A 22473-nucleotide genomic window follows, 5' to 3' on the forward strand; every position below is an offset into this window, starting at 1 on the left:
AGCCTCTAGGAGGAGGGGGGGGGGGGGGGCGTTGAACCTGCTCATAGAGGCTCCGTTTGCCCACCTCTTTTAACGCCCTTCCTCTTTTGATTGACAGGGCCAGGCAGCGCTACTGCTCTCCTCCCGCCGGCCGTGTCTGCAGTGTAAATCTCGCTCAGGCGCAGTGAGGGAGGGACGCTCGGCGGCTGCTGGCTTCCTGCTAATTAGCATATTATACAAGTTTGTTTTTCTCAATAAAGGCTTTAGGCAGTGAGATGGGACTAATATAGTAATGTTCAGCTGACATTAATACCCATTTTTCAGGTGACAAACACTTTAAGGGAAACCTCTGGGTGGGTACTATTTCTATTATGGAGACCAGTTGATATACATGAAGACTATTGCAGGCTAGACAATTCTCCTGGATTTCTGAGTAAAATATACCGGTATGCAAATTATCATGTCTGACATCTGCTGGCGTCAGATAGGTTTAGGAAAGCAAATTTAAATATCTTAAGCTGAAACCCAGAGGGGCATCACCTGTTCTACAATACTGTTTACACATACTCAGCGTACCAGGCGCATTGCCTTGCCTACAATACTGTGCACGTACTTGGCATAGTAGAGGCATCATCTGGCCTACAATACTGCGTATGTGGTGTACCATGGGCTCTCCATAATGAGAAAGACTTAGACAACACATATATATTGTTGAGAAACACTCATTTGTGAACCAAGCTCTCTCTCCCTCTCTCTCTCCTCGAAACGAATCACTAAAAATTCCGGTTCGGCTGGATCTGAACTTTGAGAACTTCGGACCGAATCCCGGTAGAACCAGTTTGCTCATCCTTAGTTAGTTCCTATGTTATTGGGAAATGCCAGCCAGCAAATCTGTCCGGGATCTGCGAGGAGCCTGGAAAGATCAGTGTAATGTTCTGAACGCTCAGACTCCCTTTGTCCGTCACTGCTGTACAAACAGCCAGAGCTAACATTACATCGCTATTTGTTAAGGAGAGAGCTGGGAGCGTCAGCCAATTCATATGTTTAGATGGTTATGCAGGTGCCATCACGTGGACGCATTTTATATTCTTGCCTAATAAAGTAAGCGAACCATAAAAAGCCTCAAGAAAGCAATGCCTTCACAGAACATGCATACTGTAAATTCATCGTACAGGTGTCAAAGTAGTAAATGAATCTCAATTACCAACCCGGCAGATAAAATCTGTGCTAGGAGGGGTTAAAAAAAAAAAAAAAAAAAGGCATGGAAATTGTTGGGAGTCTGCGTCCTTCTGTAACGCTTTCTGGGGCTTGGCAGCTTGGATGCATGGATGATGAATGGTTTAATATGATGGATACCTAGAAATTTTGCAGCTTGCCTTAGCGTTAGGCTTCTTTCACACTTACGGCAGATTGATCCGGCAAGCAGTTCCGTTGCCAACTGATAGCATTTGTAAGACTGATCAGGATCCTAAATCAGTCAGACAAATGCGTTGAAATACCGGATCCGTCTTTCTGGTGTCATCTGGAAAAACGGATCCGGCATTTTATTTTTTTTGCAAGGACAGATCCGGCATTCCGGTATTTTGAATGCCGAATCTGGCACTAATACATTCCTATGGAAAAAAAATGGCAAGTCTTCCGATTTTTTGGCCGGAGATAAAACTGTAGCATGCTGCGGTTTTATCTTTTGCCTGATCAGTCAAAACGACTGAACTGAAGACATCCTGATGCATCCTGAACGGATTACTCTCCATTCAGAATGCATGGGGATATAACTAATCAGTTCTTTTTCGGCATTGAGCCCTTTTGATGGAACTCGGTGCCGGAAAATAAAAACACAAGTGTGAAAGTACCCTTATCTGCCAACCCAGGTACTTCATAAAAAGGCAGGTGATGATTTGGATTGACCTTAACGCTGGGTTCACACCTGAGCGTTTTACAGCGCGTTCCTACGCGCTGTAAAACGCACAACACATGAAAACCAATGCTTCCCTATGGGGCTGGTTCACATTTTCGCGTTTTACAGCGCGTTTGAACGCGCTGTAAAACGCCCGCCGCTCAAACAAGTACAGGAGCTTTTTTTGGCGCGTTTGACGCGCGTTTGGGCCATAGACTCTTTGGACAACACTGCTGTCAAACGCGCGTTTACTATTACAAAAAACGCGCATAAAAACACGCGACAAAATCGCGCATAAAAACGCGCGTTTGCGAAACGCTTAGGTGTGAACCCAGCGTTAGAGATCAGTACGGACCCTCGTGCTGTTCTAGGCCTGTATAAAGAAAACTGGAAATAGTATACAATATTAGGCTCATGCCCATTTTATGGAAATGTAAGGCATGATATTGTAACATAGCCCATACTGTACGGTATATATGGCTTTAATTTTACAGTACATTGATCCCTCAGGATACAATATTTTGAACATACAATGGTCTTTTCTGACCAGATTCAACAGACAATGTCTCAGACTCCACTCCATCAAGGCCATTTCTCAGGTAAAATAGCCGGATTAGTTGCTAGTTGACAGCTATTCCTGACTATTATATATAAGGACTTGTTTTATCTGTCTTAGTTATCTGCCTTTTTTTCTTCAATCTTCATTTTCTTGGATGACATTTTGGCACTTTGGAACCGATTTACTCAAGTTACAATGGTTTCAGCATACAATGGTCATCCTGGAACCAATTAATATTGTAACTTGAGGGATCACTGTATCTGGAGGCACTCAGAGGTTTGTATTATTCTCTTGTAGTTCTCTTCATCAATGTATGATCATTGGAGGCCTGATCCCTGGAAAAACTATTGTAGGAGTGCCCCAGCCCCTTCATTCTATTCAACATCACTGGTCCCTAAGGTCCCAGCTGATGATTTACAGTATAGAAGTCAATAGGGCACATTTAATAAAGTCTTTGTGCCTGTTTTTAGTCAGTTTTATACAGTATTAGGGCTCAGTCTGACGGCTGTATGAATGAGTCCGCATCCGTTCCTCAATTTTTGCAGAACGGTTGCGGACCCATTAATTTCAATGGGGCTGCAAAAGACTGTGGTTCTGTTCTGCGGCCCCGTGCAAAAAATATAAAGTATGTCCTATTCTTGTCTGCAAATTGCGGAACGCACGCGGCCAGTATCCGTGTTTTGTGGATCCGCAAAACACTATGGACTTGTGAATGCGGCTTTAGGCAGAGTTCACATCACCAATCTTTTTCTGTTAATCTGATACTTCAGAAGAACAGAAAAATAATGGATCCTGTAAATAAAAAAAAATAAAAAAAGACATCCTGTGCATCAGTTATGCACATTTAGCATCCATTTCAGCTATTTCTGTCTGAGGTCCGGGGAAAAAGTCCTGCACGCAGGAAAATAACTGATTTGAACTCTCACTTATTTTTTCAGTTGCATTTACTAGTTCAATTTAATCTGTTTAGGAGGCTTTTACGCCTCGTTCTCTTATTTTTATTTTGTGGACTAATTTCGAAGTTTTCCAACTTTTGTGACTCCCCCTCCCCCCCCCCTGTCTTATTTCTTCTCCGCTCCAGGGCTGGCGTACTTTTCCTTGTTTGTTTTCAGTGGTGAAGTGCAAGCGTAAGGGCTCTGTGCCCGTGCTGCAGACAGCAAATAGCGGTCCTCAATACATGGGCACCGGTGAACCCATTGACTTGAATGGGTCTGCAATCCACAAGATATGGCAAAAGATAGGACATGGACCTATCTTTTACGGTGTGGAGACAAAGACCCAAAAGCCCATGGAAGTGCTTTATAGTATTTCCGTGGACTTCTAATCCGTACCTCCTCACTGCAAAAGATAGGACTTGTCCTATCTTTGACTGTATTTTGCGGATCGCGGACCTATTCAAGTCAATGGGTCAGCAGCAGGAAGTGCACATGGCCAGTGCCCATATATTGTGGAACCTGCTGTTTGCGGTCCACAAGATGGGCACAGAGCCCTTACGTTTGTGGGCATGAGCCTAACAGGTATCACTATAGTCTACAAATCAGCTGCATTGGGTGCATAGCTCTTCAGGTGTGTCTAACACTGGGCCCAAACCGCTTGTTGATGCATAGCCAGCGTCAGATAAGAAATATAGAAATCGCCTACATTCATCTATTTTAATCACTGGACTTTTAGAACTGATAATAAATTTAATGAGGATTTATCAGCCAGTCTCAGTGTGAGTCATCTGCTTATTACTCTGTTGTGAAGTAGATTTAACACATTAAGGGCTCATGCACACGACTGTGATCGGCCTGGGAAACGCAGTCCATGCATCTGCCGGATCTCCCGGGTTGACCCCTGCCGGATTTCCCCCTGAACTGACTGTTCCTCAGTTTTTTATGATACGGTCAGTTCATATCTGATTGCGGATCTCTTCTAGGGAACACAGTCTGGTACAAGCGATCCACAATCGCATAAAACACTAATACAGTCAGTTTCCGGGAGCCACGGTCAGTCCAGGAGATCCAGCAGACGCACGGACCATGTTTCCCAGGCCGATCAGACATGTGCATGAGCCCTTAAAGGGCTTGTCTGCTTTTTTAGGGCTCATTCACACGACAGTTATTGGCCTGTGCCCGTGCTGCATATCGCAGACTGCGGTCTGCAATGCATGGGCACTGACCGTATGAACCCTGTATTTCAGCATGTCCCATCTTGTGCAGTGCGGAGGCACAGACCCGAAAGCCCACAGAAGCGCTCTGTAGTGCTTCCATGGGATTCCGATCCGTGCCTCAGTTCCAAACTGCAAATAGCGGACCCATTCAAAGGGCTGTGTGCAGTCTGCAATAAGGGCCTGGATTGCCTATGGTCATGTCAATGTACCCTTTTGTTGATTACCTATCCTCAGGATAGGTCATCAATATCAGATTGGTGGGGGTACGGCTCCCAGCACCCCACCAATCAGCTTTTTGAAGAGACGTACGAGCGCAGCCTTCTCTTCACTCCTTCTGTACTCGCCGTCTGCGTTGCAGCTGTGAGCAGTGTAATTACTACTACTTTCACTTCTATAGGACGGCTCTGTGGTATTCACTTGAACAGGAAGGACCAGCAGCCAAACATGGTGGTAGTAGTAGTCTAACAGTATGAGAATGTTTATAGTGTCTCAGTGTAATGGGGGCCACGGAATGGAGCAACTGATGCAGACAGCACACGGAGTGTGCATGAGGCCTTACACTGAGACACTATAAACATTCTCATACTGTTAGACTACTACTGCCACCATGTTTGGCTGCTGGTATGATGTCCTTATTGTGGATTGATATTGTAGCTTTTCAGTCCACAGAACATTAGTCTAAAAGTCATGAGAGCTGTCAAGATATTAATATTGAAAGTCTGCGGGACTGCGGAAGATAGCCGCATTAACGCTCTGTTATCTCTGGCAGTCCCATGTAGTTTGAATGGAAAGGTCGTGCTTCTTCCAAAGAAGCACAAATTCCAACTGCGCAAGCGCTGAGCCACAGAACAGGAGCAAGAATACAGGGCTAGTTTCAGTAAGGCCCCTTTCACACGGGTGAGTATTCCGCGCGGATGCGATGCGTGAGTCGAACGCATTGCACCCGCACTGAATCCCAACCCATTCATTTCTATGGGGCTGTTCACATGAGCGGTGATTTTCACGCATCACTTATGCGTTGCGTGAAAATCGCAGCATGCTCTATATTGTGCATTTTCACGTAACGCAGGCCCCATAGAAATGAATGGGGTTGCGTGAAAATCTCAAGCATCCGCAAGCAAGTGCGGATGCGGTGCGATTTTCACGCACGCATGCGTTTTGCACTCGCGTGAGAAAAATCGCGCATGTTTGGTACCCAAACCCGAACTTCTTCACAGAAGTTCGGACTTGGGATCAGTGTTCTGTAGATTGTATTATTTTCCCTTATAACATGGTTATAAGGGAAAATAATAGCATTCTGAATACAGAATGCATAGTACAATAGCGCTGGAGGGGTTAAAAAAATAAAATTATTTAACTCCCCTTAATCCACTTGATCGCGCAGCTCGGCATCTCTTCTGTCTGTCTTCTGTGCTGTGTGGAGGAACAGGACCTGTGGTGACGTCACTCCGGTCATCACATGATCCATCACCATGGTAAAAGATCATGTGATGACCGGAGTGATGTCACCACAGGTCCTGTTCCTCCACACAGCTAAGAAGAAGACAGAAGGAGATGCTGGCTTCACGATCAAGTGGATTAAGGTGAGTTAATTTATTATTATTATTATTTTAACCCCTCCAGCGCTATTGTACTATGCATTCTGTATTCAGAATGCTATTATTTTCCCTTATACCAATGTTATAAGGGAAAATAATACAATCTACAGAACACTGATCCCAAGCCCGAACTTCTGTGAAGAAGTTCGGGTTTGGGTACCAAACATGCGCGATTTTTCTCACGCGAGTGCAAAACGCATTACAATGTTTTGCACTCGTGCGGAAAAATCGCACATTTTCCCGCAATGTCCGTGTGAAAGAGGCCTTACTGTGCTCCTAGCCTTCTGGCCAGCACCCTTCGTGCTCCGAAGAGCTAATACGCTTCTATGTACAAAGATAACGAAGGTGTTGTTTCCATCAGCATTTTTGACCCTACCTGGTTTAATAGGGTTGCTCATGCTGACAGATGCTCTAATACTGTTATTACCCTATATACTGTATATATCATCATGAATGTGTCATCCTAAGTGTGGTGTAATTCATGTAATTTCTGTAAAACCTCTGTCCTTTATAAATGACTATGCGATTGCTTATATAGTCACGCTGACTACAACATGTAGTAAAGTCGTCTGTGGAGTACACCTGCCATGACACCGGTGACGGTCAAGTTTCTGAAGCTCAGGTTGTCACACCAGAGAGAATTGGAAACTTTTTTTTTTTTATCTTTTTGAGCTGTGCCCAGTCGGAAGAAATTTGCATTCTTCCCCTCCCTTCGGCTGGCATTGTACCTAGTGACCAAAAAAGTCAGATTTTGTAGTGATAATTCATATGTGTAAGTGGTCCCAGTGGCAGGACTTGTCCGATCAGTAATTTTCCTGTATACATTTTTCTCAGCCATCGTTAAGGTGCCCATGCACCTTCAATAGCAGTCAGCCAGAGACTCGTTCGGTGACAGCTGCTGTATTGTTCCTGACTACCCCCATATGCATTCCTGCCCATATGCATGTGTTGTCAATCTGGAGAGGAGAATATGGTGCTCACAGACACATCTGTTGTAAGGCATGTTGAAATTCATGCTGTTGATAGGGAGTCAGGACACCTTCACGCACATAAGTTAGTCGGGAAAAGGGTACTTTCACACTAGCGTTTTTCTTTTCCGGCACTGAGTTCCGTCAAAAGGGCTCAATGCCGGAAAAGAACTGATCGGTTTTATCCCCATACATTCTGAATGGAGATCCATTCAGGATGCATAAGGATGTCTTCAGTTCAGTCATTTTGACTGGTCAGATAAAACCGCAGCATGCTACGGTTTTATCTCCGGCCCAAAAAAACTGAAGAGTTGCCTGAATGCCGGCATTTTTTTACATAGTAATGTATTAGTGTATACATGCGCAGACCGAAAAAAAGGTGAAAAAATAAGTGCCGGATCCGTTTTGCCGGTTGACACCAGAAAGACTGATCCTGCATTTTTCTGACTGATCAAGTCTTTGTAAGACTGATCAGGATCCTGATCAGTCTAACAAATGCCATCAGTTGGCATACGTTTTGCCGGATCCGGCAGGCAGTTCAAGATGGAACTGCTTGCCGGATCACTCTGCTGCAAGTGTGAAAGTACCTTAAGCAGATTTGCCCGATTTTGCTGGTATGTGTATGGCCACCTCTGCTCATATCATAGGAGACTAGAGACAAGTAGGCTTGCATGTTGGCAAATTATCTCAGCAGAGCTCAGACCAACATCCCAGTTACTCTAGAATACACATTTTTTTTATGGCAGAGTCTAGCAGTTGTGTACTTGTGTTCCAGCTTATCAGTGCTCTTCCTCTCAATGTTATCCAGTCTTGGTTGACTGTATCTTGACCTATCTCCTTGTTTGTAGGAAGTGGAGTCCCTGACATCGCATTGGAGTCTTTACTTGAACTTGAGTGGTCTACTGGTTGGCCTCTTCTCTGTGATGCTGCTCGGCCCCTGGAGCGACCAGGTGGGACGTCGCACAGTACTGATCGTTCCATTCATCGGACTGACCTTGCAAGTTGTCGTCTACCTTGTGGTCATGTACCAAGAGCTACACGTTGGTTTTTTATTACTTGGGCGCATTATTGGCGGCATCACCGGTGATTTTAACATGATCCTTGCTGGTTGCTTTGCCTACATAGCAGATGTCACAGATCGACCATCACGAACATTCAGGGTTGCCATCTTGGAGGCTTGCCTGGGCATTGCTGGAATGATAGCCAGCATCATTGGCGGACACTGGCGGAAAGTTCAGGGTTACATTAACCCTTTTTGGCTAGCGTTCGCTGTGAATGTTTTTACAGCCCTCTACGTTTACTTTTGTGTCCGGGAATCGGTGAAGGACAGAAAGCCATCAAGATTGTTTACTATCAAACATTATCAGTCAATCTTTCGCCTCTTTACTTTGCCTGGAGAGAATGGCCGACGAAGCAAGCTTTCCCTGTACTGTTTGGCTCTCCTGCTGGTGGTGACTGTACACATGGGGGCCAAGGACTTGATGGTAATCTATGAGCTGAGCTTTCCCCTGTGCTGGGACTCAGACTTGATTGGTTATGGATCAGCAGCAGAGCACCTCACATACCTCAGCAGCCTGGCAGGGTTACGACTCTTCCAGCTGTGCCTGGCAGACAGCTGGGTGGCAGAGATGGGTTTCCTATCGAACATCTCAGGCCTGGTGGTCTTCTCCATGGCTGCAACTACTCAAATAATGTTTACAGGTGAGGTACAATGTTTTTTTTACAGGAATCAGAATCCAGTACACTGATCAGTTTCTGTACTCTTGCCTTAAAAGCCTCCAGATATTTTGAAACATATTTGATAAATGTGGCCTCTCTATACTGTTTGTCTGAAGTGTAACCGGGTAGGAAGCACCAAGCATTGATGTAGCGAGCATGAAACTCCCTCCTGGCACTTTATATAGCAGTGCCTGCTTACCACCTAAAGCTCTACAGCTATGAAGTAGTCAAGAACTTTCTGATCATGCAGTGTTGATACCTCATTTGGGTAGATGTCAACAGTCCTAACTTTAGTGTGTGGAAAGTTCCTTCCCATTTTCTTAAAGGGGTATTTCGGTAGGTACAAGTTATTCCCTATCTATAGGATGGGGCAGTAATGGCTAACCTCCGGGACTCCAGCTGTGGTGAAACTATGACTCCCAGCATGCTCCATTCATTTCTATGGAGTTCTGAGAACAACCAAGCAAAGTGTACATCTTGGGAGTCAAAGTTTTACCACATCTGGAGGTTAGCCATCACAGGGATAGGGGATAACTATCAGATTGGTGGGGGTCCCAGCGGTAGGCCCCCCACCTATCACAAGAACGGGGCCCCAAACCCCTGCAGGCCCCTTGCTGCTTCCCTAAAATGGCCGGAGAGGCCGGTTGCACATACGCGCAGTGGAGTGCTGTACTCTGCAGGCACTTTCAAAAAGGATATTTTAAAAAAACACCACAGCCCCCCTCCTAGAGTGGAGAGTTTTATAGTCCCAGTGGGCTTACAGGACCAAACCCACCTGCTGATGGTGAGGCTTTCAGCAGATGCACAATGTATAAAATATAACTGGATTTGTTATAGACCTCAATAGGTTTGTACATTGTAATTGGGTCTAGGGCTGCAACGATTAATCGATGTAATCGATTATATTCGATAACTGGATTCGTTGTCGACGAATCCAGTTATCGAATAATCGCCGATTCGTTGCTATTCGGGCGGGCGGTCGCTGCATCTTTATTTTACCTTTTTACAATGACGCTCCCGCTCCTGTAACAGCCAGGGAGAGCGGACGGCGGCGTAACGTCACTCACTCACGTGACGCGCCTGCTCCGCCTCCTTCATTCATGAAGTGGGCGGAGCAGGCGCGTCACGTGATTGAGTGACGTTACGCCGCCGTCCGCTCTGCCTGGCTGTTACAGGAGCGGGAGCGTCATTGTAAAAAGGTAAAATAAAGATGCAAGCATCGGGCCGGGGCTGTTAGGGGGAAGGGGGAGGGGGGATCTGTCTATGGCACTGCTATGGGAAGGGGGGTCTGTGTATGGCACTGCTATGGGAAGGGGGGTCTGTGTATAGCACTGCTATGGGGAGGGGGGAGGATCTGTCTATGGCACTGCTAGGGGGGGGGGGTCTGTGTATAGCACTGCTATGGGGAGGAGGGGGGGTCTGTGTATGGCACTGCTATGGGAAGGGGAGTCTGTGTATAGCACTGCTATGGGGAGGGGGGAGGATCTGTGTATGGCACTGCTAGGGGGGGGGGTCTGTGTATAGCACTGCTATGGGGAGGAGGGGGGGTCTGTGTATGGCACTGCTATGGGGAGGGGGGTCTGTGCACTGTTATGAGGAAAGGGATCTGTGCACTGTTATGCCCATAACAGTGCACATATCCCCCTCTCCATAACTACGCAGTCCACAGATCCCCCTCTCCATAACTACGCCGTCCACAGATCCCCCTCTCCATAACTACGCCGTCCACAGATCCCCCATAAGTGTCGTCCACAGATCCCCCATAAGTGTCGTCCACAGATCCCCCATAAGTGTCGTCCACAGATCCCCCATAAGTGTCGTCCACAGATCCCCCATAAGTGTCGTCCACAGATCCCCCATAAGTGTCGTCCACAGATCCCCCATAAGTGTCGTCCACAGATCCCCCATAAGTGTCGTCCACAGATCCCCCATAAGTGTCGTCCACAGATCCCCCATAAGTGTCGTCCACAGATCCCCCATAAGTGTCGCCACAGATCCCCCATAAGTGTCGTCCACAGATCCCCCATAAGTGTCGTCCACAGATCCCCCATAAGTGTCGTCCACAGATCCCCCATAAGTGTCGTCCACAGATCCCCCATAAGTGTCGTCCACAGATCCCCCATAAGTGTCGTCCACAGATCCCCCATAAGTGTCGTCCACAGATCCCCCATAAGTGTCGTCCACAGATCCCCCATAAGTGTCGTCCACAGATCCCCCATAAGTGTCGTCCACAGATCCCCCATAAGTGTCGTCCACAGATCCCCCATAAGTGTCGTCCACAGATCCCCATACAGTGTCGTCCACAGATCCCCCATAAGTGTCGTCCACAGATCCCCCATAAGTGTCGTCCACAGATCCCCCATAAGTGTCGTCCACAGATCCCCCATAAGTGTCGTCCACAGATCCTAGTGTCGTCCAATCCCATAGTGTCGTCCACAGATCCCCCATAAGTGTCGTCCACAGATCCCCCATAAGTGTCGTCCACAGATCCCCCATAAGTGTCGTCCACAGATCCCCCATAAGTGTCGTCCACAGATCCCCCATAAGTGTCGTCCACAGATCCCCCATAAGTGTCGTCCACAGATCCCCCATAAGTGTCGTCCACAGATCCCCCATAAGTGTCGTCCACAGATCCCCCATAAGTGTCGTCCACAGATCCCCCATAAGTGTCGTCCACAGATCCCCCATAAGTGTCGTCCACAGATCCCCATAAGTGTCGTCCACAGATCCCCCATAAGTGTCGTCCACAGATCCCCCATAAGTGTCGTCCACAGATCCCCCATAAGTGTCGTCCACAGATCCCCCATAAGTGTCGTCCACAGATCCCCCATAAGTGTCGTCCACAGATCCCCCATAAGTGTCGTCCACAGATCCCCCATAAGTGTCGTCCACAGATCCCCCATAAGTGTCGTCCACAGATCCCCCATAAGTGTCGTCCACAGATCCCCCATAAGTGTCGTCCACAGATCCCCCATAAGTGTCGTCCACAGATCCCCCATAAGTGTCGTCCACAGATCCCCCATAAGTGTCGTCCACAGATCCCCCATAAGTGTCGTCCACAGATCCCCCATAAGTGTCGTCCACAGATCCCCCATAAGTGTCGTCCAAGATCCCCCATAAGTGTCGTCCACAGATCCCCCATAAGTGTCGTCCACAGATCCCCCATAAGTGTCGTCCACAGATCCCCCATAAGTGTCGTCCACAGATCCCCCATAAGTGTCGTCCACAGATCCCCCATAAGTGTCGTCCACAGATCCCCCATAAGTGTCGTCCACAGATCCCCCATAAGTGTCGTCCACAGATCCCCCATAAGTGTCGTCCACAGATCCCCCATAAGTGTCGTCCACAGATCCCCCATAAGTGTCGTCCACAGATCCCCCATAAGTGTCGTCCACAGATCCCCCATAAGTGTCGTCCACAGATCCCCCATAAGTGTCGTCCACAGATCCCCCATAAGTGTCGTCCACAGATCCCCCATAAGTGTCGTCCACAGATCCCCCATAAGTGTCGTCCACAGATCCCCCATAAGTGTCGTCCACAGATCCCCCATAAGTGTCGTCCACAGATCCCCCATAAGTGTCGTCCACAGATCCCCCATAAGTGTCGTCCACAGATCCCCCATAAGTGTCGTCCACAGATCCCCCATAAGTGTCGTCCACAGATCCCCCATAAGTGTCGTCCACAGATCCCCCATAAGTGTCGTCCACAGATCCCCCATAAGTGTCGTCCACAGATCCCCCATAAGTGTCGTCCACAGATCCCCCATAAGTGTCGTCCACAGATCCCCCATAAGTGTCGTCCACAGATCCCCCATAAGTGTCGTCCACAGATCCCCCATAAGTGTCGTCCACAGATCCCCCATAAGTGTCGTCCACAGATCCCCCATAAGTGTCGTCCACAGATCCCCCATAAGTGTCGTCCACAGATCCCCCATAAGTGTCGTCCACAGATCCCCCATAAGTGTCGTCCACAGATCCCCCATAAGTGTCGTCCACAGATCCCCATAAGTGTCGTCCACAGATCCCCCATAAGTGTCGTCCACAGATCCCCCATAAGTGTCGTCCACAGATCCCCCATAAGTGTCGTCCACAGATCCCCCATAAGTGTCGTCCACAGATCCCCCATAAGTGTCGTCCACAGATCCCCCATAAGTGTCGTCCACAGATCCCCCATAAGTGTCGTCCACAGATCCCCCATAAGTGTCGTCCACAGATCCCCCATAAGTGTCGTCCACAGATCCCCATAAGTGTCGTCCACAGATCCCCCATAAGTGTCGTCCACAGATCCCCCATAAGTGTCGTCCACAGATCCCCCATAAGTGTCGTCCACAGATCCCCCATAAGTGTCGTCCACAGATCCCCCATAAGTGTCGTCCACAGATCCCCCATAAGTGTCGTCCACAGATCCCCCATAAGTGTCGTCCACAGATCCCCCATAAGTGTCGTCCACAGATCCCCCATAAGTGTCGTCCACAGATCCCCCATAAGTGTCGTCCACAGATCCCCCATAAGTGTCGTCCACAGATCCCCCATAAGTGTCGTCCACAGATCCCCCATAAGTGTCGTCCACAGATCCCCCATAAGTGTCGTCCACAGATCCCCATAAGTGTCGTCCACAGATCCCCCATAAGTGTCGTCCACAGATCCCCCATAAGTGTCGTCCACAGATCCCCCATAATAGTGTCGTCCACAGATCCCCCATAATAGTGTCGTCCACAGATCCCCCATAATAGTGTCGTCCACAATTTGTTTTAATATGGCCTTTGAACATAATTTTTCAAGTAAGATCATATAAACCTCTCTGTTTTGTAATTTTGTCGTTTTTCCCGATTAATCGATTAATCGTAGAAATTAATCGGCAACTAATCGATTATTCAAATAATCGTTAGCTGCAGCCCTAATTGGGTCAGTCTAAGCCGTTTATATTCTTCAAAGTAAACAGTCTTAATCTTTCTGTGTATTGCATTCCGCCTTTGTCCTAAAAGAGGTTGTCCACCTTCTGCTCAAATTACTGAAATGCCATCCACTGATGTGTAAGGGCATATGAAATGCTGAAAAGGCCCATAGTCGACTGCCGCATGCCGTATAGGTGTCTGTGCTGCCTATGGGTGTGGCGTGTAGCCAAACTACTGAGTCCAGAATGCCCAAGATAGTGGAGGTCAAGTGATATAGCCACATGATCGCCTTCTTGACTTCATCCTCTACTATGTATGCACTGAAAAAATTGCGAGCAGGCGCAGATATTGGTAGCAGAATCTCCTGTATCTGGACCTGCGTTGGATGCTTTCAGCACCTGTGCTACAGGGAAGGTGGTCGCTTGGGTAAATCGCATGACCACCACTGTCTTGAATGCAGCAAGCTGTTTACATATAGCACCCATAGGCAGTTTGGAGGAGGGCTTTTACAGCCGTGCTGGAGTAAAGAATAGGTGAGTAAATTTGACGCATCCCAAGATCCCTTATTTACCTTGGCATCAGCTGCGTGGCACAAGTTGCTGAAGTTTTGCCCAGTGTTGTACCATTTATTGTCTAGTTGAGATTTGGGTTGTACTATCTATCGTTATGGAGAGAACCTTAATAGGCATGAGGAGTATTTTAGGCCTTATATGCTCCTCTGGAATTCTGGGAAGAATGTATGCAAATGAACTCTTGCCCCCCAAACTCTGACCTAACCCCTTTTAACTGGGTGAGAGGCTTATCAAACCCCTATAATACTTCCTCTAATGCTCGGCCCCTCACACAGGTTGTACTTACCTTGCTCCCTGGCACCTGCATCGCTTTTGATGCCTGCAACGCCGCTTCTGCATCTCCCTGTCATGCGGATCAAAACATACGGTTGGGGGAGGTAGCAAATAGCAGGCCGCGACGGGGACAAGGCTTCCTAGCATCACCCGCGATCCAATGGCCGTGCAGGGATCCAGAACAACACTGGTGTCAGGGAGCAGGTAAGTATAGGAGGGGCCCGGGCATGAAGGACGTTATTATAGGGGTTGGATAACCCCTTTAACTATATTAAATAACCACGATAATGACCACTGTCCTAACACACTAGTAATGATAGGATAGGTCATTAATATCTGATTGGTGGGGGTCCGACTCCCGACAGTGCTGCCAATCAGCTGTTTGAAGAGGAGATGGTGCTCGTGGGAGCTCTACTTCCTCTTCAAGACTACACTGCACGTCTCGCTTGCAGCAACAGTGAGTGGAACAAGCACTTGTAATTACACTGCCCTGCCGAGACTTCTGAGACGTCACGCAGTGTAATCCTGTGGAGGAAGTAGCGCTTGCAGGAGCACTGCCTCTTTATACCACTGATTGGCGGGGGTGCCAGGAGTCGGACCCCCACAGATCAGTTTTATTGATGACCTATGTGTGTCTAAGGAGTGGGACTGCAGCTATCGATTATTTTAGTAATCAAGTATTAATGATTAATTGAGTACTCTTATAAGAAAAAAACTAATTTAAAGAATGTTTTCCCTTATAAAAACTCAGCAGCCCCCTTAAGGCCATCAGGCCAACCCCCCCCCCCCCCCCCATACCATCAGCTCCCCCAGTGCCGTCAACTCCCCCCAGCGCCGTCAGTTACTTCCCCAGTGCCACTAATTCCCCCTCCTAGCCATTAGTCCCCAGCGCCAGTGAAATCAAATACATACCTTTCTTGCTAGGGGCGCCGCCAACATTCCACAGCTTTTCCAACCTCTTCTTCATGTGCTGCACTGTCCTCCTGATGTTACACAGCATCAGGTCATAATGCGCTTGCGTGCACTACATCCTGACAATGTGTATGTCAGGAGGACAGTGCGGTGGTGGCTGGTGGGAGACCACGAAGCAGTAAGTAATAGCAAGCGCTTCACTTGCTCTCTGTGGTCACATGGTACAAACGAATCCTCGATCCCAAAAATTTGCAAAGAGGATTTTTTGTGTTGAGTTACTCTTTTTGATTCAAGGAATCGTTTCAGCCCTACTCACCTCATCAGTTTCCGCTGCCCCCATTCGGAGGATTCATTGCCTTTTTGTGCTACCTGCTGCTGCGAATATGTCCCGACACAGTGATATCTAATGGTACTTTCACGCTAGCCTTAGGCCTCTTTCACATGACCAGATTGCTTTTTCCATGTTTTGGGGTCTTTTTTCACGGATCCGTTAGTGTTTTTTTTTGGGGTTTTCGTTGTGTTTCTGTTCTGTTTTTCTGTTCCGTTTTTCCGTATGTCATATACAGTAATTACATAGAAAAAATTAGGCTGGGCATAAAATTTTCAATAGATGGTTCCGCAAAAAACTGATGCAATTTCGTATGTGTTCTGTTTTTTTTTTTGCGGACCCATTGACTTGAATGGAGCCACGGAACGTGATTTGCGGGCAATAATAGGACATGTTCTATCTTTCGACAGAATGGAAATATGGAGTACATTCAGTTGTTTTTTTTTGCAGAACCATTGAAATGAATGGTTCCGTATATGGACCGTATACGGAACGCAAAAAACGTCCCGTAAACGGGGGGAAAAAAAACGGTCATGTGAAAGAGGCCTTAGAAGAATCCGGCAGACAGTTCCGTTGCCGGAACTGCCTGCCAGATCCAGAGATCATTTGTATCCGGATCCGTCTGACAAATGCATTGAAATACCAGATCCGTCTCTCCGGTGTCATCCGGAAAAACAGATCCTGTATTTATTTTTTTTCACATTTTTAAAGGTCTGCCAATGCGGCAATTTCCTGAACACTTGGTACCGGATCCGGCATTGATACATTTCAATGAAAGTGTTCCTTAATTTTGTCCAGAGAAAATACTGCAGCATGCTGCAGTATTTTATCCAGCAAAATACAGTAAAAGGGACGGAACTGAAGGCATCCTGATGCATACTGAACGGATTGCTTTCCATTCAGAATGCATTAGGACAAAACTGAAGCGGTTTATTTTCCGGTATTGAGCCTGTATGAAGGAACTCAATACCGGAAAACTTTAACGCTAGTGTGAAAGTAGCCTTACTACTGCAACCAAGCACTGGCTGCAGTGGTGACCTGCCACACCCAGTGATTGACTGCATCAAATGTCACTACCTTGGGATGTCATCACTGCAGCAGGAAGTAGAGGACCGCAATGTGCTGGGAATCTTTTCGATCTTCTGAAAAGTCCTTTTTTTTTTTTTTTATAATTTTTTTTTTTCTTAAAAAAAAACGTCTGTTTCATCTTTTAGTCATTTTAACCTATTAACTACACACCTTCTCCCCCAGTAGTCTTGGTTTAGTTAGGTCTATGCTTAATGCGACTGTGATGTACTCACGTGGTGGACCTGGCCTAAGGCAACATCCAAATTTATGCTGGTTATTCCTGTATTCTATTCCAGCAGAAGAACCGAACACCAGAATTGTTGTATCTAGCATATGCCAGGCACAGCCAGCACCCGATGGAAACCATTCACTGCAATGGGATCTACTGGGTTTCTGGCATGAATACCGGCATTCACAGTGAAACGATATGTCGGGCACCGGTGCTGTGAAACAATATACTGGAATAACGAGTGCAAATGTGGCTGTGGCGTAAGAAGCTGAAACTTTAGTGGCAGACCAGTTCTGTGCACGGCTTATGACATGAGAATATGCTGACAAGCATTTTCATGAGAAATTTGCTGATCGCTGTAATAATATGCAGATTCAAGGCAGCACAACTGAAATGAAAATTGCTGAATGCAGATTGTGGTTTTCCTGTCTGTCTGCTACGGGATTTATAGGGTTAACTTGAAGCTGCAGAGATGTGCTACATGAAGCTCTGTCTTAACCTGTTTAGACTGTGTGAGTTAAATGGCTCACATTTTCAAGCATTTTAACAGTTTAAAAGTCCAGCACAAGAGCCACGGGAAAAGTAGTGGTAAGAGTATTATGTAGAAAACATTCAGAAGGTCTTCATACCCATTTGTTATATTTTATTATATTGCGGGCCGACCTTGTGCTAAAATCAAAAATAATCAGGTTTTTCCCCACCATTCTACATTCTACCCCATAATGAAAAAATGAAAACAGAATTTTAGAAATGTTTGCAAATGTATTGAAAAGAAAAAACTAAAATTTAGCATGGGCATAAATATATTAGTTAGTTTATATTTGGCTTTTCGGGTGAAATTTCAGGATGAACCTAAAATGCACTCTAACCTTTACAGATGAACTTAATGTGACCTTATGTAAACTTTTGAATGCACATGTCCAACTGTTCAATGTTACAGTACGGTTTGCACAACTTGCTGTTCTCTAACAAGGAGCTTAACTGAAAAATTCACAACAGGTGTTTCATCTATGAATCGCCCAATAAATTTCCTGATTCAATTAAAATTGGTATTTATTTAAACAGTCCTCCTCATCATGCTATTCACATTTTGACGACATGAGAAGACGCCAATTGGTCAATGGATGCTTCAAGCAGGATGTTCTCAGACAGAAGTGGCCACTGAGCTTAGTGTCACAGATTGTCGTCATCATCAGGGTGCAACAGAAATACAGAGAGACTGGAAGAGTCACAGAAAGGCATAGAAGTGGATGTCCTTTGGCCACATCCCACACTGATGACCGCTTTATTATGAACAATGGCCTACGGCACTGTATCATGAATTCCACACAACTCCATACACATTTGAGGGAGGTGAGAGGCACCCAAGTGTCACATCAGACCGATCAAAACTGTTTACATCAGCATGGTCTGCTTGCTAGATGACCTGCAAAGATACCTGACCACACCACCAGGCACAGGCGTCTTCGTCTTGCATGGGCCAGGGAGCATCTACGCTGGACGAGGGAGCAGTGGGCCTCAGTGCTGTTCACTGATTTAAAATCAATTCATGCTGAGCAGAAATTATGGCCACCAATAATGTTGGAGACGTCAAGGAGAGCGCTATGCATCAGCCACTGTTGTCACCAGACAAGCCTTTGGTGGTGGTTGTGTTAAAGAGTAGGCAAGTGTGTCTAGTCAGTACAGAACTGCCTTACACTTTGTGAATGGTACAGTGACAAGCCCATACTACTTGCATAACATCATTAATCCAGTCATTGTGCTTCTGCATGGACAACACAGGCCTAATATTATCATCATGAATGACAGTGCGCCAGCTCATCGAGGTTGCATCATTTGGGAACAGCTGCTGGAGACTGGGGGACCTCAAATGGAGTGGCCTGCACTTTCTCCAGACCTGAATCCCATTGAAAACCTACGGGATCAGCTGAGTCGCTTTGTAGAGGCTCGTAACTCTGTATCCCAGAACCTCAATGACCTGAGGGCTGCCCTTCAAAAGTTGAATGCCATGTCTCAGCAGGCAAGTCGACTTGTGAACAGCATGAGACGTCGTTGTCAAGCTGTAATTGATGCTCAAGGCCACATGACAAGTTATTGACACATTGACATTTTTGTGGGGGTATACCCACCTCTGGTGCTGGCTCTTGTTTCAATAAATTTTGTGATGAGGAAATCCCCTTTGGCTGCTTGTACTTAAATGCCCTACTTTTATGATATAATATTACAGTAGGATGGACATTTTACATTTTACATAAATTTCACCTGAAAGCCAAATATCCCTAACTTTTTGTGAGTAGTGTATACTGACCCTTTGCTATGACACTTGAAATTTAGCTCGGGGCCTCCCATTTCTTCTGATCGTCTTTGAAATGTTTCTACACCTTGTGTGGTAAATTCAGTTAATTGGACATGATTTGAAAAGACTCACCCCTAGCTAAAAAAAGGTCTTACAGCTGACCATTCATGTCGGAGCAAAAAACAAGCAATGTGGGGGAAAGAACTGCCTGTAGAGCTCTAAGACAGGAATGTGTGGAGGCAAAGTTCTGTAGAAGGGTGCACTAAAAGTTCCTAAGAGCACATTGGCCTCCATAATTCTTAAATGGAAGAAGTTTGGAACAACCAGTACTCTTTCAATAGCTGGCAGCCCCCCAAACTAAGTAATGGAGGGAGATGAGACTTGGTAAAATAAGTGACCAAGAACCAAATGGTCACTGTGGCTGAGCTCTAAAGATCCTTTGTGCAGATTGGAGAAACTTTCAGGTCAACCATGACTGCAGCACTTCACCAATCTGGGTGTTAAAGAGGACCTTTCAGTTGTTTTTTTTATTCTAGATAAATACCTTTTACATGCTGCCACACTGAATATGTGTGTGTGTGTTTTATTTTTAAATATCGCTTCTGCGCCCCGCTGTGCCCCCTTGTATTTTTCCCCGCTCAGTATGTTTAATACTGAGCATCCGTACAGGGAGGAGACACCAGGGTTTGATTGGTTGGGGGAAAGCTGAATGAAGCAAAGTACAAAGATATATTCCTAATGAAAACCTGATGCAAAGTGCTCTGGACCTCAGACTGGGTTGAAGGTTTACCAAAATGGAACACATCCAAGATAACACAGGAATGTCTTAGGGACAACTCTGTGAACGTCCTTAAGTGGCCCAGCCACAGCCCTGACTTGAACCCAATCGAACATTTCTGAAGAGACTTGAAAATGGCTGCCCACTGATGGTCCTGATCCAACCTGACACATCTTGAGAGGATTTGCATAGAAGAATGGCAGAAAATCCCCAAACCCAGGTGTGCAAACCTTGTGTCATCATACCCAAGAAGACTGGAGGCTGTAATCCCTGCCAAAGGTGCTTCAACTAAGTCCTGAGTAAAGGGGCTTAATACTTATGTCAATGCAAGATTTAAATTTTTCCTTTTCAACAATTTAGATGAGATTTCGAACATTCTGTTTTTATTATTGGGTATTAAGTGCAGAATGTTGGGGGGAAAAACATTTATTTTTATTTTGGCACAAAGACACAGAATAACAAAATGGGAAAGGGTCTAAAGACTTTCCGAATGCATTGTATACAGAGGGAACTAGGATGAACTGAGTGTATACAGATTTATTCAGCTGCCATTGAACTAAATTCTGTAAATATGTAGTAAGCTCTAGACTTGCCCTAGTGGTCACTGCAAGTAGCCAGAATATTACGCTTAAAGGCTGTGGAGACCTTTTGACATTGCCAAAAATCATTTCCACATATGTTAGTGATTACTTTGAGCAGAACAAGTTGCTTTATTTTTCAGGCAGCAACCTTCATTCCTTCGTTTCGTTCGGAAAAATGTACCTCTTCTGTGTTTTGGACCCATTCCTGGTTTAGGGCTCATGCACTTGACTGTTGCCTATTTTGTGGTCCGCAAGTCACGGATGCCGGCTGTATTAATGGGCCTTCCAGGCCATAATAAAACAGTGCTATCCTTGTCCATAATGTGGACAAGAATAGGACATGATCTCTCTCTTTTGTGGGGCCTCAGAACAGATATACAGATGCGGACAGCACACGGAGTGCTATCTGCATGTCCTCCGGCCCAAAAAAGTGAGAATCGACTGTGGACAAAAAAAATGTGTGTGTGCATGAGCCCTTGGGCTTACAAATATTGAGGAAAAACAATGACTGTGTTAAGGGAAGGGAAAATCTGGGAGTGGCACCATAGCTACTAGCAGTCTCAGGAGCAGCACCAGCTATTTTGAAGGAGTTTCACTAATTCTACAGCGGTAAATAAATTAAAAAATGTGCAGCAGTGTTCATAGCTTTCAACTCCACTTTCTTGCTTCTGCTTTTTGTTATGAACAGAGTAGATCTATACTGTATAGTGCATCGACTGAGGAGTAATTTGTTTCTTTTATGAATTAAAGATGACCTGTCCGGTCTCCTGACGTGCCTGTCCTGATCAGTGGGGGGGGGGGGGGGGGGGGGCTCCACACTAAACACAGGAAGGAAGGGGAACAGTAACTGGGCCTGGAAACTAGGGAAGAAACAGGTCACCTCCTAAACAACCCTAATCCGGGCACTAACTACCTATCAATATGAATAGACCTTGAAGATAGGAATACTCATATGCTGGATACCTAGGCCCTTATATCCTTATAAGGCCCTGGAATGAGGTTAGGACCAGAGACAACCCATTCCTCCCCAGATGGACGAATGGAAGTCTCAGGCCCAGATACAAACAACAGAGAATATAACAAACACAAAACAATAAGAAAAGACGAGACTTATCTGAAAGTAGAAAACATTCCAGAAGCACCACAGAGTACAACCAACCAGCTAGAAGGCAGGAAGAAAATCTACAAACCGCACCTCCAAGAGTGAGAAGCGGCTACTTATGGGAAAGGCAAATCACCAGCAAGCAACACCTGAAGCAAGGGGTGTGGCCTTCACCAAAACACAGACACAATAAGATCCACAGTGAACTTGTCAATTTAACCCACGAGATGCCAGTCTCTCCGATCTCCTGGTACCTGCCACGGAAACGTCTGTGACGGTGTCTGTTCCAAAATTGTGTATATTCTTCATAAAATAACATAATTTCTTAGAACTCTGCATTGTGCTACTCTTCTTGGAAATGTATGAATTAATTCACAAATGGGTGTTAACATTCCCTTGTCAGTAGGGTGTGTCCCTACACTGATTGGATACTGTCAGTTTGTAGGGATTTGTGTGGGTAACATGCAGTTGTCAATTTATTTACACGTTTCCAGAAGTAATAACAGAGGAATTGAAAATGCTTAATTTTAAGAAAAGGTCTTCCGGCATGATTTACTTAAACACACAT

At 46.0% G+C, this 22473-nt stretch overlaps 1 protein-coding gene across 1 annotated transcript in view; it reads left to right on the forward strand.

Annotated features, from left to right (window-relative positions):
- The window catches only part of LOC122932442 (proton-coupled folate transporter-like), a 45588-nt gene that overhangs the window by 16769 nt on the left and 6346 nt on the right, over positions 1-22473 (forward strand). Inside the window, exon 2 of the mRNA XM_044286842.1 lies at positions 8002-8854. Within this exon, the coding sequence (XP_044142777.1) occupies positions 8002-8854 (853 nt within the window). The remainder of the gene's footprint in view (positions 1-8001; positions 8855-22473) is intronic.

Source organism: Bufo gargarizans, chromosome 3, assembly GCF_014858855.1.
Source record: "Bufo gargarizans isolate SCDJY-AF-19 chromosome 3, ASM1485885v1, whole genome shotgun sequence".
NCBI classification, from domain to species: Eukaryota; Metazoa; Chordata; class Amphibia; order Anura; family Bufonidae; genus Bufo; species Bufo gargarizans.